This window comes from Maylandia zebra, linkage group LG16, assembly GCF_041146795.1.
Source record: "Maylandia zebra isolate NMK-2024a linkage group LG16, Mzebra_GT3a, whole genome shotgun sequence".
Taxonomy (NCBI): domain Eukaryota; kingdom Metazoa; phylum Chordata; class Actinopteri; order Cichliformes; family Cichlidae; genus Maylandia; species Maylandia zebra.
In genome coordinates, this window is record NC_135182.1 from 33,363,272 (window position 1) to 33,378,689 (window position 15,418).

A 15,418-nucleotide genomic window follows, 5' to 3' on the forward strand; every position below is an offset into this window, starting at 1 on the left:
CAGTGTTAGACAGGTTTAAATGCAATTTAAAATTAAATGCTTTTAATATGTAATTGTAACCCAGTGAGTTTACACGACTCAGTAATGCACTACAACATGTTATTGTTAATTGGGATTTATCATTACTCTGTTAATCACTGAGTTGATCAAAAATAAATCAATAATAAAAGATAAATACTATAAATATAAGAATAAAACCCAAAGAGTATATTTAACACCCCTACTGGTTAGGAAGGAACAAGCCCCGCCTTCCCCTGCTCTGTACGGTCACGTGCTCAGACACAGAGAGAGACGGAGGTGCACGAGACCATCACTGATTTTCACCGCCAAGCTTTTCGCTGGAAAATAACTATTAACTTGATAAATTGAGCAAATATCCATACCGGAGATCTGCATGGACCTTGGAGAAACGGACCTGATTTATTGTGAACATTTCGGACCTTGAAACCATCGCGGTGAGTCAGAAGCTGTTAAGCTAACCTTGAAGCTAAAAAGCTAACAAGAAGTTAACAGGGAATATAATGGCCCGATTTCAATGTTGTAGATCTGCGCAGGAGCGGATGAAGTGGACAAGATCCTCTCTGAGAGTTGAACAAGATCCTCTCTGAGAGTTGAACAAGATCCTCTCTGAGAGTTGAACATTAGAAGTGTGCTGGTGAGTTAAACTGGGACTGGGCGAATCAGGCTAATTGAAAAGCTAACTAGCCTAATGCTCATAGCTGTAGCTGACCACGTTTTCACTGTGGGAGAACACACGGGGTTTCTCACTGAGTTCAGCCATTTTGAGCACTCAGCTTGTGTGCTGATGATGTTCTAGTATTACTTGTTGAATATTAAATGCACTAAAATTAGATGATGGAATAAGTTAATGTTGATCTTAAAGGTCATGAATCTATTTTATTTTGTTACATTTGATGCTCGAGTGGCACTGGATAGATGTCCGTGTGTATTCTTACTGTGCTGATACGTTACCACATACTGTAAAACTACAGCCTGTGGGTTTTTGTATATTCTTTTGGTAATTTTATTCTGTACATTGAGTGTAAATAATATATTGCTTCATTGCTATGCAGTGTAAAGCAATGCTCCTGTAATTCAGTTAAAGGGCAATACTGTAAAAAAATAATCTACCATAGTTTATGGTTTATTTCTGATTTCTGATAGAAATGTGCACCTTGACGATAGAATAAGCTGATTGTGATTTAAAGATTGCATTCATGATTAAGATGCACTGTATAGACTATAGTTAGAAATTAGAATTAATGTTTTGTGCTTGTTTTGTTATAGCACTTACATTATTTACATATGGCCATGTATATCATTAGAGTGTGAACTGAATTAGTAATAGTCCTGTTGTTTACAGGCTAGGTTTTTTTTTATGGGATCGTGAGACCTGGATCTCTTCCTGACGAGGAAGATGGCGAGCCTTTCCCTTTGAACCGAACCGAACCACAGCCATTCTGAGTTGGCCCAGAAGGGCAGGTTGCTCTTCTCTCACGAACAATTGCAACAGTGCGGTAGGACGAAATCGCACCAATCACAAACTTTTGACCTGTTGGATTTGACTTGACTGAACACTGACTATTAAGCCGGCAAGACTGACATATCTGAGCTCAGATAGGATTCTGACTGTTATTATTATTGCTGTCACTGTATTTTATTTTATGTTTTCATTCCTGTTCATAAAATGCTGTTAAATTGTTGCTAAATAGTTTAATACAATTCATAGCAACTTTACCTGTGGCTCCAGTCATTCTTCTCCACGCAACTCCCTTTATCCCTCCTGCGAATCTAGCTATTGGCCCATTCTCTCCATCTTACTTTAATTTCCCCTACCCTATCCTGTACTTGGTTACAGAAAGTGGCGAGCCAGCCAGGAGGGTTTGCAGAGTTGTTAGTCCACCCAAAATTTAATAAAACGATTAAGAGTGCCTGGAGCTTCACAGTGACTTGTATTTTTTTCTACTGGTACTTTTACGTGTCCTAACCATGGAAGTTGTGAAAACAGAGAATGTTAAAGTTCAAAATGCTGTCTTGGTCAGTGGTTTAACTAACACAGACATTGATAAAGAAATAATTGAATTCTTAGAAGCTTTCGGTCCTGTCAGTAGGCAGATTAAGCTACCAACTGGTGGTCAGATTATTGTGGAATTTCAACATGAGGCTACTGCTAAAGAACTAGAGAAAAGATATTTGCCTTATGACAGACCTTGCACTGTGAAACCTGAAGTTGTCTATCACGTTCGAGACCTAGCCAGTGCGTATAGCATTGAAACCAGCGCATCAGCTACTGTAACTTACCTGTCACAGCTTAAAGATGTGGCAGCACGAAGCAACCGATCGTTTAAAGACCTTTTGATGGATGAACTAGCTAAAATTGGGGAGTCATTGGGAGGGGATGTCCACACAGTTGAGCCTTCCACTGAACAAGAGCCAGTGCCCCACAGTGATGAGGCCCTACCTTCTTCTCCTTTAACACCCAATAGCAACCATGTAAGTGCCTTGAATACTCACCCACCGGCAGAGGCTGAGAAACAAACCCCTCAGATTCCCACCAACCTTTTAAGCACACCTGAAGTGCAGCGGGTTATTGTAGAGCACATTGTTAAAAGCAGTGAAGTCATTCCCCCACCAAACTCGCAATACAGACTGAAACCTTTTTCAGGGAGAGTTCCACATCCTCCTTTCGAAACTGACTATGACACTTGGCGCAGCAGCGTAGAGTTTTGCTTGACTGATCCTTCGCTCACCGAAACTCAAGTTGTGCGAAAGATTGTTGAAAGTCTTTCACCCCCTGCAGCGGACCTGGTGAAAGCTTTTGGTCCAAAAGCAAACCCCAAAACTTACCTTGAACATCTTGATTCTGCCTATGCAACTGTAGAGGACGGCGACGAACTCTTTGCTCGCTTCTTAAACACCAATCAGAATGGAGGTGAAAAACCCTCACATTACCTGCAAAGGTTGCACACAGTGCTAAACCTAGTCATAAAAAGAGACGGAATTGCTTCTAGTGACATCAATAAACAGCTCCTGAGACAGTTTTGTAGAGGGTGTTGGGACAGCTCATTGATTGCAAACCTTCAACTTGAACAAAAGAAAGACGACCCACCTCATTTTGCAGAGCTACTCCTCCACCTACGCACCGAGGAGGACAAACAGGCAAGTAAAGCAACCCGCATGAAACAACATTTGGGGATCCAAAAGACTCGTGTTTATTCTAACGTGCAAACCACACGCTCTCAAGGTAGGAACGATTATGAGCATGAAATGGACAGCAATTCGTCTGACCTCCAGAAGCAAATTGCTGACCTCAGGTCTCAAATCGCACAGCTCAGAGCTGATAAAACAGAGAAAAGATCGCAGAAACTTCAAAAGGAAGCAAAAAGGAACCCAAGTACCAAAACTCAGAACAAGCCGGGACAGATACCACAAATTGCTGCAGTGTCGGCCAAACCCAAACCTGGATACTGTTTCAAGTGTGGAGAAGATGGTCATATCGCTTCCAGCTGTAGTAATGATCCCAACCCAGCATTAGTAGCAGCTAAAAGGAATGCCCTCAGACAGAAGCAGCGAGAATGGGAAATATCCAGACCAGTTGATGAGTCATTTAATTTAAACTAGAAGGAGCCCCTGTCGCGGGACAGATGGGTGCTAAATCTGAACCAAGTCCCACTGAGAAAAAGACAACAAAAGCCCAATGTGAAACAGCTAATGTTCACTCAGTGCCTAAACTTCCCAAAAGACTTGTGGGTAGAAAATGCACAGCCAGAGTTGTTATCAATGGCGTTGAATGTAGTTGCTTGCTCGACTCAGGCTCTCAAGTAACCACTATTGCCAAATCCTTCTATCAAGAACACTTACCTGATCATCCTATAAAACCCATCAGTGATCTCCTAGAGGTCGAAGGTGCGAATGGTCAGACAGTCCCTTACTTGGGATACATTGAGACGAGTATCATGTTCCCCAAAGATCTCGATCAGTCAGAGCTTGAACTATCTACTCTTGCCTTAGTTGTCCCTGACATTCGCTCAAACTCAGACACACCTCTACTAATTGGCACAAATACACTTGACCCCTTATATGAGCATCTTTGTGAGAACACCTTACCTGACTTTAAGGTACTCCCTTATGGATACCAACAAGTGCTAAAGACATTAGCATCCAGAAAAAGACAAAGTGACAGTGGCAAGATCGGCTTGGTAAAACTTCAAAGTAGAACCCAAGAAGTCCTTCCTGCAAATCAAAAGCTACTAGTGGAAGGTTTTATGCATGCTAGCCACGCTAAGCCTGAACAGTGTGCACTTATTGAACAGCCCACTACCGGCTCCCTACCTGGTGGTGTGTTTGTAGATTGTTGCCTTATATCTCTGCCAAAGCACGGACCTTATAAAGTTCCTGTGTTGCTGAGAAACGAGACTAACCATGACATTACATTGCCCACTAACTGTGTAATTGCTGAGCTAGTTGCCCCTGACTGTGTCATGCCATGTCCTGAGCCTGAGAAAGGCGACCAAAAGGTGTCTGCAACGTGTAACTCTCAGCAGCAGACTTCAACCTCAAGACCCCCTCTCAGTTTCGACTTTGGTGAATCACCACTATCTGAAGAGTGGAAAGAGAAGATAGCTGAAAAGCTAAACACCTTCTCTGATGTTTTCTCACACAATGATCTTGATTTTGGGCATGCCACACATGTAAAACATCACATCAACTTAAAAGATGAAACCCCCTTCAAACAGAGATCTCGCCCGATTCATCCCCATGATTACGAGGCAGTTAAAAAGCACTTACAAGCCCTCTTAGATGCAGGCATAATCAGAGAATCTGAATCTCCATTCTCATCACCGATAGTGGTGGTCCGCAAAAAGAATGGTGATGTGCGGTTATGCATTGATTTTAGGAAGCTTAACTTGCAGACCATCCGCGATGCCTATGCCTTGCCAAACTTAGAGGAGTCATTTTCTGCTCTTGCAGGATCTCAGTGGTTCTCTGTGATGGACCTTAAGTCAGGGTACTATCAAATCGAGATGTGTGAAGAAGATAAGCCAAAGACAGCCTTCGTGTGCCCCTTCGGCTTCTACGAATTTAATCGTATGCCCCAGGGAATAACAAATGCCCCAAGCACTTTCCAAAGGCTTATGGAAAAGTGTATGAAAGACATCAATCTGAGAGAAGTGTTAGTCTTTTTGGATGATTTGATAGTCTTTTCCAGTTCCCTTGAAGATCATGAGACCCGACTCATTCATGTTCTTGAGCGACTCAGAGAGTACGGGCTGAAACTCTCGCCCGACAAATGTCGTTTCTTCCAAACATCAGTCCGTTATCTAGGCCACATTGTATCTAGAGACGGCGTAAAGACTGATCCCGAAAAAACTGAAGCACTCAAGACTTGGCCGAGACCCCAAACCTTAAAAGAACTCCAATCGTTTCTTGGTTTTACCGGTTATTACCGGAGATTTGTCAAAGATTACTCAAAAATTGTCAAGCCCCTCACCTCCCTCACAGCTGGCTATCCTCCGAGACGAAAGCATAGTAAAAACTCACCCAGTGATCCAAAGTATCTGAACCCCAAAGAGCCCTTTGGTGATCGTTGGGGACCAGAGTGCCAGAAATCGTTTCAAACTATTATTGAAAAACTCACCACCTCACCAGTCCTTGGGTATGCTGATGCAAAGCTACCTTACCTGGTACACACAGATGCCAGTACAACCGGACTTGGGGCAGCTCTTTATCAAGTGCAGAATGGAACCACACAGGTTATAGCCTATGCAAGTCGTGGTCTATCCCGTAGTGAAGCTAGATACCCCGCCCACAAGTTAGAATTTCTAGCTTTAAAGTGGGCCATAACTGACAAGTTTCATGACTATTTATATGGAAACACATTCACAGTCATCACCGACAACAACCCATTGACTTACCTTCTGACCACAGCAAAGCTTGATGCCACGAGTTATCGTTGGTTGGCTGCATTGTCCACCTATAACTTTGACATTAAGTACAGAGCTGGGAGACAAAATCTTGATGCAGATGGACTATCTAGGAAACCACATGACAAACCTGAAGACGATCCAGTTTTTACCCAGGAATGTCAGCGCATTGATAAGTTCAGATCCCATCTCTTGTCCTCAGTCAAAGATGTCGAGCTCCAACTTCAATCCGATACCGTGATGGCAGCCTGTCAAAGATATATGGCTATGGATCAGACTGAACCCTCTTGTGCTCTAGTCCAGTCACTTGCCATGTCTGCAGGTGCCATTCCAGACATGTTTCAAGAAGAAGGCAATGATAACAATCTCCTAGCCTTACCCAGATACACCCATACTGATCTTGTCAACCTGCAGAGAAAAGATCCAGCCATTAGTAAAGTCATCAAGCTGCTGGCAGCTGACTCACGTCCACCAGCCGATACTAAGTCTGAGTCTCACAATGTTCTCTTATTTTTAAGGGAGTGGAAACGTCTTGACCTCCAAAATGACTTACTGTACCGGAAACGCCAGTTGGGGCCAGAGACCTTGTTGCAGTTAGTCCTTCCTGATTCCTTACGCCCTACAGTTATGCTTAATCTTCATGACAACATGGGGCATTTAGGGGTCGAACGCACACTGGAACTCATTCGGTCACGTTTCTACTGGCCAAAAATGGCAGTTGATGTCGAAAAGAAAGTGAAAGCTTGCGAGAGATGTGTCCGTAGAAAAGCCCTGCCAGACAAGGCTGCTCCTCTGGTAAATATTAAAACTTCCAGGCCCATGGAGCTAGTCTGCATGGACTTCCTCTCAATAGAACCAGACAGTAAAAACACTAAAGATGTCCTAGTGATCACGGATCATTTTACAAAGTATGCTGTGTCCATTCCAACCAAAGACCAGAAAGCCACCACCGTTGCAAAGAACTTATGGGAGAACTTCTTAGTTCATTATGGCTTTCCAGAGCGACTTCATAGCGACCAAGGGAGAGACTTTGAATCGCGTACAATCAAAGAACTGTGCTCTTTGCTCGGTATCCGCAAAGTCCGAACAAGTCCTTATCATCCTCGTGGCAACCCTGTTGAGCGATACAATCGCACATTACTCAGTATGCTTGGTACCTTGAAAGACACCGAGAAACATCACTGGCGTGACTTCGTAAAACCACTTACTCACGCTTATAACTGTACAAAAAATGATGTAACAGGCTATTCTCCTTATGAGTTAATGTTTGGTAGACAGCCTCGCTTGCCCATTGATATTGCCTTTGGCCTGCCACAGCCAAACAAGCCACAGTTGACTCACTCTCAATACGTCAGGCAGTTGAAAAGCTACCTCGAACAGAGCTACGAAATAGCCATCAAAAACTCCCAGAAAGTAGCAGACAAAAACAAGAAACGGTTTGACAAAATCATCCGTGAATCCACACTACATGTGGGAGACAGAGTCTTGGTTCGAAATCTCCGCCTGAGAGAGAAGCACAAATTAGCGGACAAATGGGAGCAAACAGTGTATATTGTTACCAAACAAATGGAAAACTTACCAGTATACACTGTAAAACCAGAAAACGGAGATGGACACAACAGAACGCTCCACAGAGATCTGTTACTTCCCTGTGGATTTCTCTCACCAACAGAGCATGAACCCGAGCGAGTCACAAAAACTAACAGACCACGCACAAGACAAAGTTCAGCTTTGGAAGTTGACTCCGACCAAACACTTGAGGAAGAGGAAGATGAGTTTTCTTACCCTGAACCTCCACAAGTGAAAAACAGACATTTTTACCAAGTATGCGCCATACCGCCAACCCAAGGATTCAAACAAAACAAAGATCCTGTAAATGATAACGAACAACCTAACACATTACCGGACATGACAGACTTACCTGAAAAGGAAACTGAGAACGAAACTGAAACATACTTACCTGAAGGCGAAATTGGAAGTTCAACTGACACCAACTTACCTGAAATGGACCGTGAAACAGACCTACCTCAGACAGAACGTGAAAGTGAAGCAAACGTATCACCAAGTGAAAGTGACACAAGCCTACAAAATAACACACCAAGTGAGTCTGAAACAGACACTCGAAAAGACAAAAATGTTTTGTCGACCAGTTTGTCAGATTCACCGTTGTCAGAGAACTCAACTCATCAACTTTCACCTGAAAGACAAGTTGAAAACGATGATGAACCTGAAACCTTGCAAACAGAAACACAGATCAGAAGATCTGAAAGAATTCGCCAACCATCCCAAAGACTCACTTATCCTCAGCTAGGTAACCCACTAGTAACAGTGGTTAAATCACTCTTTCAAGGATTGAACAAAGCTTTCATCGACTCCCTTGCTCATGATGTTACCTATTCCACCAGAGCCATGCACGGGGACGTGCATGAGATTTAAGAGGGGAGGATGTAACCCAGTGAGTTTACACGACTCAGTAATGCACTACAACATGTTATTGTTAATTGGGATTTATCATTACTCTGTTAATCACTGAGTTGATCAAAAATAAATCAATAATAAAAGATAAATACTATAAATATAAGAATAAAACCCAAAGAGTATATTTAACACCCCTACTGGTTAGGAAGGAACAAGCCCCGCCTTCCCCTGCTCTGTACGGTCACGTGCTCAGACACAGAGAGAGACGGAGGTGCACGAGACCATCACTGATTTTCACCGCCAAGCTTTTCGCTGGAAAATAACTATTAACTTGATAAATTGAGCAAATATCCATACCGGAGATCTGCATGGACCTTGGAGAAACGGACCTGATTTATTGTGAACATTTCGGACCTTGAAACCATCGCGGTGAGTCAGAAGCTGTTAAGCTAACCTTGAAGCTAAAAAGCTAACAAGAAGTTAACAGGGAATATAATGGCCCGATTTCAATGTTGTAGATCTGCGCAGGAGCGGATGAAGTGGACAAGATCCTCTCTGAGAGTTGAACAAGATCCTCTCTGAGAGTTGAACAAGATCCTCTCTGAGAGTTGAACAAGATCCTCTCTGAGAGTTGAACAAGATCCTCTCTGAGAGTTGAACATTAGAAGTGTGCTGGTGAGTTAAACTGGGACTGGGCGAATCAGGCTAATTGAAAAGCTAACTAGCCTAATGCTCATAGCTGTAGCTGACCACGTTTTCACTGTGGGAGAACACACGGGGTTTCTCACTGAGTTCAGCCATTTTGAGCACTCAGCTTGTGTGCTGATGATGTTCTAGTATTACTTGTTGAATATTAAATGCACTAAAATTAGATGATGGAATAAGTTAATGTTGATCTTAAAGGTCATGAATCTATTTTATTTTGTTACATTTGATGCTCGAGTGGCACTGGATAGATGTCCGTGTGTATTCTTACTGTGCTGATACGTTACCACATACTGTAAAACTACAGCCTGTGGGTTTTTGTATATTCTTTTGGTAATTTTATTCTGTACATTGAGTGTAAATAATATATTGCTTCATTGCTATGCAGTGTAAAGCAATGCTCCTGTAATTCAGTTAAAGGGCAATACTGTAAAAAAATAATCTACCATAGTTTATGGTTTATTTCTGATTTCTGATAGAAATGTGCACCTTGACGATAGAATAAGCTGATTGTGATTTAAAGATTGCATTCATGATTAAGATGCACTGTATAGACTATAGTTAGAAATTAGAATTAATGTTTTGTGCTTGTTTTGTTATAGCACTTACATTATTTACATATGGCCATGTATATCATTAGAGTGTGAACTGAATTAGTAATAGTCCTGTTGTTTACAGGCTAGGTTTTTTTTTATGGGATCGTGAGACCTGGATCTCTTCCTGACGAGGAAGATGGCGAGCCTTTCCCTTTGAACCGAACCGAACCACAGCCATTCTGAGTTGGCCCAGAAGGGCAGGTTGCTCTTCTCTCACGAACAATTGCAACAGTGCGGTAGGACGAAATCGCACCAATCACAAACTTTTGACCTGTTGGATTTGACTTGACTGAACACTGACTATTAAGCCGGCAAGACTGACATATCTGAGCTCAGATAGGATTCTGACTGTTATTATTATTGCTGTCACTGTATTTTATTTTATGTTTTCATTCCTGTTCATAAAATGCTGTTAAATTGTTGCTAAATAGTTTAATACAATTCATAGCAACTTTACCTGTGGCTCCAGTCATTCTTCTCCACGCAACTCCCTTTATCCCTCCTGCGAATCTAGCTATTGGCCCATTCTCTCCATCTTACTTTAATTTCCCCTACCCTATCCTGTACTTGGTTACATAATATTATTATAACATTATTATTATTACTATATATGCAGAATTATTAGAAAAATAAGTAAACTTGTACATTTACGGAAAAAAAAACTACTTTTACTAGACAGAAACTTCGGGGGGAAAACAGAAAAGAAAAGAAAAAAATTCAAACTTTTGAGAAAAACACATCGCAGATTCACGATACAGCATGTTTATGAGGAGAAACTGGCTTAAACAACAACGACTGCAACAAATATGCTTCCACAACCTGAAGACAACGTGTTCGGAGTTTGTAAATTGTAAAAAGCCAAATTCAAATGGGGAGAAGTTTAAAAAAAAAAAATGTTGACTGAATTTTAAAATTTGCCCTTTTTTTATTCGCAACTAGACTTTCTCTAAAAGGCAAACATTTCATTTCTTTTTCCTTTTTTCAATAGAGGTTTAAAATATGCACAGTTAACATAATCGGTTTGAGTCTTTCATACAACAAAGTTAATTAAGACAAAGCTGTCATTATAAAGAATCAGATTTTCTTCTGGTGTCGATAAGCAACTGTCAACACCTGTAATATTCTGCATGTTTATAATTGAACTATTTGTATATATTAGAGCTATTTAAGATAAGATAAGATAAGATAAGATAACCTTTATTAGTCCCACACGTGGGAAATTTGTTTTGTCACAGCAGGAGTGGACAGTGCAAAAGTTATGAGGCAAAAATTAGAATACAATAAGAATAAATACAGTACACAACTGTACAGAATAGAATAAAATAAAATACTATATACAGTAGAATAGAATAAAATAAATATACAATAAGATAAAAATAGAATACAAATACAAATACTATATACAACTGAGTAAAAATACAACGATGACAGAAAGGATTATTGCACTTAGTATTATTGCATATGTATGGATGTGTGTGCTTGATCAGTTAAAGTCTTTATTATGGAGTCTGACAGCAGTGGGGAGGAAAGACCTGCGAAATCTCTCCGTCCCACACCGTGGGTGCCGCAGTCTCCCACTGAAGGAGCTGCTCAGTGCTGTCACAGTCTCCTGCATGGGGTGGGAGATGTTGTCCATCAGGGATGACAGCTTAGCCGCCGTTCTCCTGTCACTCACCACCTCCACTGGGTCCAGAGGGCATCCTAGAACAGAGCTGGCCCTTCGGATCACCCTGTTCAGTCTCTTCCTGTCCCCAGCAGAGATGCTGCTGCCCCAGCAGACCACACCATAAAAGATAGCAGAAGCCACAACAGAGTCATAGAATTTCTTCAGGAGTGGGCCCTCCACCCCAAACGACCTGAGTCTCCGCAGCAGGTACAGCCTGCTCTGCCCTTTCCTGTAGAGGGCGTCTGAGTTATGAGTCCAGTCCAGTCTGTTGTTCAGATGAACACCAAGGTACCTGTAGCTGTCCACAGCCTCAATGTCCATACCTTGGATGTTCAGTGGTTGCAGTGGAGAATGCTTGTGCCTGCGGAAGTCTACCACCAGTTCCTTGGTTTTACTGGCGTTGATCTGGAGGTAGTTCAGCTGGCACCAGTCCACAAAGTCTTGGGTCAGACCTCTGTACTCCTTGTCGTCCCCATCAGTGATGAGGCCGACTATTGCAGAGTCATCAGAGAACTTCTGCAGGAAGCACTGGGTGGAATTGTGGGAGAAGTCTGCAGTGTAGATGGTGAAGAGGAACGGAGCCAGAACCGTTCCCTGTGGGGCCCCCGTACTGCAGACGACCCTGTCCGACACACAGCCCTGAGTCCTCACATACTGTGGTCGGTCGGTGAGGTAGTCCAGGATCCAGGTAGTGAGGTGATGGTCCACTCCAGAGTTCACCAGCTTGTCCTTCAGAACCGAGGGAAGAATAGTGTTGAAGGCACTGAAGAAATCAAAGAACATGATTCTCACAGTGCTTCCAGCGGTCTCCAGGTGAGCGAGGGAACGATGTAGGAGGTGAATGACAACATCATCCGCTCCAATGCCAGGCTGGTAGGCAAACTGAAGTGGGTCCAGTGATGAGCTTATTAGGCGCCGAAGCTGAGCCAGGACCAACCGCTCCAGGGTCTTCATCAGGTGGGATGTCAGAGCCACCGGCCTGTAGCTGTTGAGGTCCTATTTCTTATATTTTGTAACTTTTTAATGTGTTATGTTATTTAATTTAGTTCAGCCTGTTACTGTTTTTATTGTATTGGAGCAACTGTTACCACATCATTTCCTTAGGAATTAAGAAAGTATTTTGATTCTGATTACTGCACCTAAGTAGAAGTTTCATGTACTGTACCTGCACTTTACTTGAGTATTTCTTTTTCTGACAACTTTTTACTTTCTACTCCTTACATTTTCAAAAACAGACTCGTTACTTTAGATTAATTTATTGCACTCATACTCAGGAGTTAAAGTGGACCAGAAGTACTTCAGAATCTAGCTCGCGCTGCAGAAGAGGAGGAAGCATGAAGGGAGTGAAGGGAGTTTTTTTGTGTCAGGTAATTTCCAATTTAATGCATCTAACAGCTCAATGTAAATGACTACTCAGTGACGCTTAATAAATTGTAAATTTAAAGCTTGCATGTAATGCCATCATGTTGATCACATGTTGCATTTGTATATGATGTGTTTTGTTAAATTATGTGTTTTCACATTGTGAAATGTCCTGCAAAAGAAACAAGGATATAGAAACTTGTGTTATTCAAATGTTGCATGGAAATACTGGGTAGTTTTGTGCAGGTGCGGGTGTAAGTGCATTCACAGTAAAGTATTGTGTTGGACTGGTGCACAGTGTCTGTGGTGCTCATGGTCAGATTTAGGTTTACATCAAGCATAGCAGAAAATAATTTAAAGCTGATGATGCTTAGATTAATTCACTGAATTCCACCTTTATATCACCTTTATACAGTCTATTATAAAGACAGTAAACAATATACTCTCAGTGTAGGTAGGCTATATGCCAACAGCTGTGAAACCCAACATAGCTGTGAAACTGCTGACATCTTGTTAAAATTAGTTGTATAAATCTACAAAGAGCAGTGGGTCAGCTGATCACAGCCTGTACACTAAGAAATCCTGTGGAAGCTCACATTAGAAATTACTGTGAGCTGTGATTCTTTTACCCACACTGAGCACCTACACAGATCAGACTGTAACGCCTATACTCTTTTTTTAGGTTTGGAGGCAAAGTCACTCTCTACAATGTAGGCGACAGAAAATTGTTATTTTTTTATTTTTATTTTTTTTAAATCTCTTTCACTGTGCACTATGTGTCCCACCTAACAGTTTGCAAGAATTAAGATAATTTTTGTATTCTCATACACTAATTTTGTTTTATTATTATATTAATATAGCACAAATGGTAAATGGCCTGTATTTATATAGCGCTTTACTAGTCCCTAAGGACCCCAAAGCGCTTTACACATTCAGTCATCCACCCATTCACACACACATTCACACACTGGTGATGGCAGCTACATTGTAGCCACAGCCACCTTGGGGCGCACTGACAGGGGCGAGGCTGCCGGACACCACCAGTAGGCAACGGGTGAAGTGTCTTGCCCAAGGACACAACGACCGAGACTGTCCAAGCTGGGGCTCGAACTAGCAACCTTCCGATTACAAGGCGGACTCCCAACTCTTGAGCCACGATCGCCCCTAGTACAAGGCCCTGCTACCTTTGTACAAAAATTGTTATTCGAATGGTCCTTCAAAGAGCTACTTTTTACTTTCTTACTTTGAGTAGATTTCAGAGCCGGACGTTTCTTACTTTTACTTAAGTGAAGAAGTTGCTTCAGTATTTCAGGTTTTACCAGAGTATTTTTAAACACTCATAACCAGTATTTCTACTCAGTTAAGGAAAGTCTGTACTTTTGCCACCTCTCGCTGTGGGGAAAAATAAAAATCATGTGTGGGTTGAATGTGGGTTGCTCCTGGCCATTGATACTGACTTATTGGCCATTTCCAATAAGTCAGTGTTTCTGTCTATACCATAATTCACTGTCTACAACAGACATGAAACACAGTTCATCCAGAATCTCAAACATTAACAAAATAAGACAATAAAGTAATTTAAACTCCTTGCCGCAGATCTTCAGTACTCTTGAGGGTTGCGAATGGTTTGGATCTCCTAAGTCGTTTTTTTGTCTGTTGCTTTTGCTGGCTTCTGGGAAATGTTATTGTGGCTTCTCACTCTCATAAGTACATTCAGTCCAACAGAGCATGTTCGGCATGTAGTAGAACGGGAGGTTGTCATTGTGAGATGCAACTGACAAATGTGCAGCAATTGTGCAATACTGTCATGTCAAAATGTCAGAGGAATGTTTCCAGCACTTTGTTCAATCCATGCCATAAAGAACTAGGCCAGTTCTAAAGGAGAAAGAGAAGATTAAAAGGTTATCTATCCTTTTACTTTCATTTTTACAGAGTTGTGAGTTTGCACTTCTTTGGATACACAAAATTAGCACTTTAGCATGTTAATAGAAGACTGCAAACAGACTTAAAAACAAACAAAAAACAAACTTGGGAAAAACAAAACAAAAAGAAAAACAGACAATGCCACCGATATGATGAATTTCAAACAATTCTGAAAGTTGTATAATAATAAAACAAATCAAAATTTGCATTGACCACACTTCTGTTTTATTGATTGACAAGATAAAATGCCATAATCCATGTTTGAATAAATCTTAGAATGTGTAACGAGTGCATCTGTGATTGCATTATATTGGCGGTTTTCTCTTGTGACATGAATGTGGTTGAAAGGCATTTATATTTGCTCAAAAACTTACTAAAAACACTGAACAGAAGTTGTTTGAACAAAAGAAAAAAGAAAGTAAATTCAACGAACCACAGCGTTACTGTGGTGTAGAGGTTTGAGTTTCCCAGTGCTCGCAGGAGCTGTGCTGTCAGGACTCTTGCTTTGCCGTATGGTAGGCCTATCAAAGGCTAATTGATCATGGGTGGGTATTTTAATAGACACCATGTGTACAAATAATCCCTGAGCCAAAATTCAGGCTAAAGACTGCTGTGAAGGCTGATTCCTCCAGTTTGTTCTACATATGAAAGAAAGAGAGAGCATATTTCTCCTGTTTTGGCTTCCCTTCATTGGCTTCCTGTTAAATCCAGAATTGAATTCAAAGTCCTGCTCCTCACATACAAGGTCTTAAATAATCAGGCCCCATCTTATCTCAATGACCTTGTAGTACCATATCACCCTATTAGAGCACTTCGCTCTTGCT

At 41.5% G+C, this 15,418-nt stretch overlaps 1 protein-coding gene across 1 annotated transcript; it reads left to right on the forward strand.

The window, feature by feature from the left end:
- The first annotated feature begins 68 nt into the window (after positions 1 to 68).
- On the forward strand, positions 69 to 3,621 carry LOC143412914 (paraneoplastic antigen Ma3 homolog). Its single transcript, XM_076874718.1, has 2 exons — positions 69 to 655; positions 1,364 to 3,621. Exon 2 carries the CDS (start codon positions 1,990 to 1,992, stop codon positions 3,619 to 3,621), a length of 1,632 nt encoding a protein of 543 aa, XP_076730833.1. The 5' UTR covers positions 69 to 655; positions 1,364 to 1,989.
- Positions 3,622 to 15,418: the final 11,797 nt, after the last annotated feature.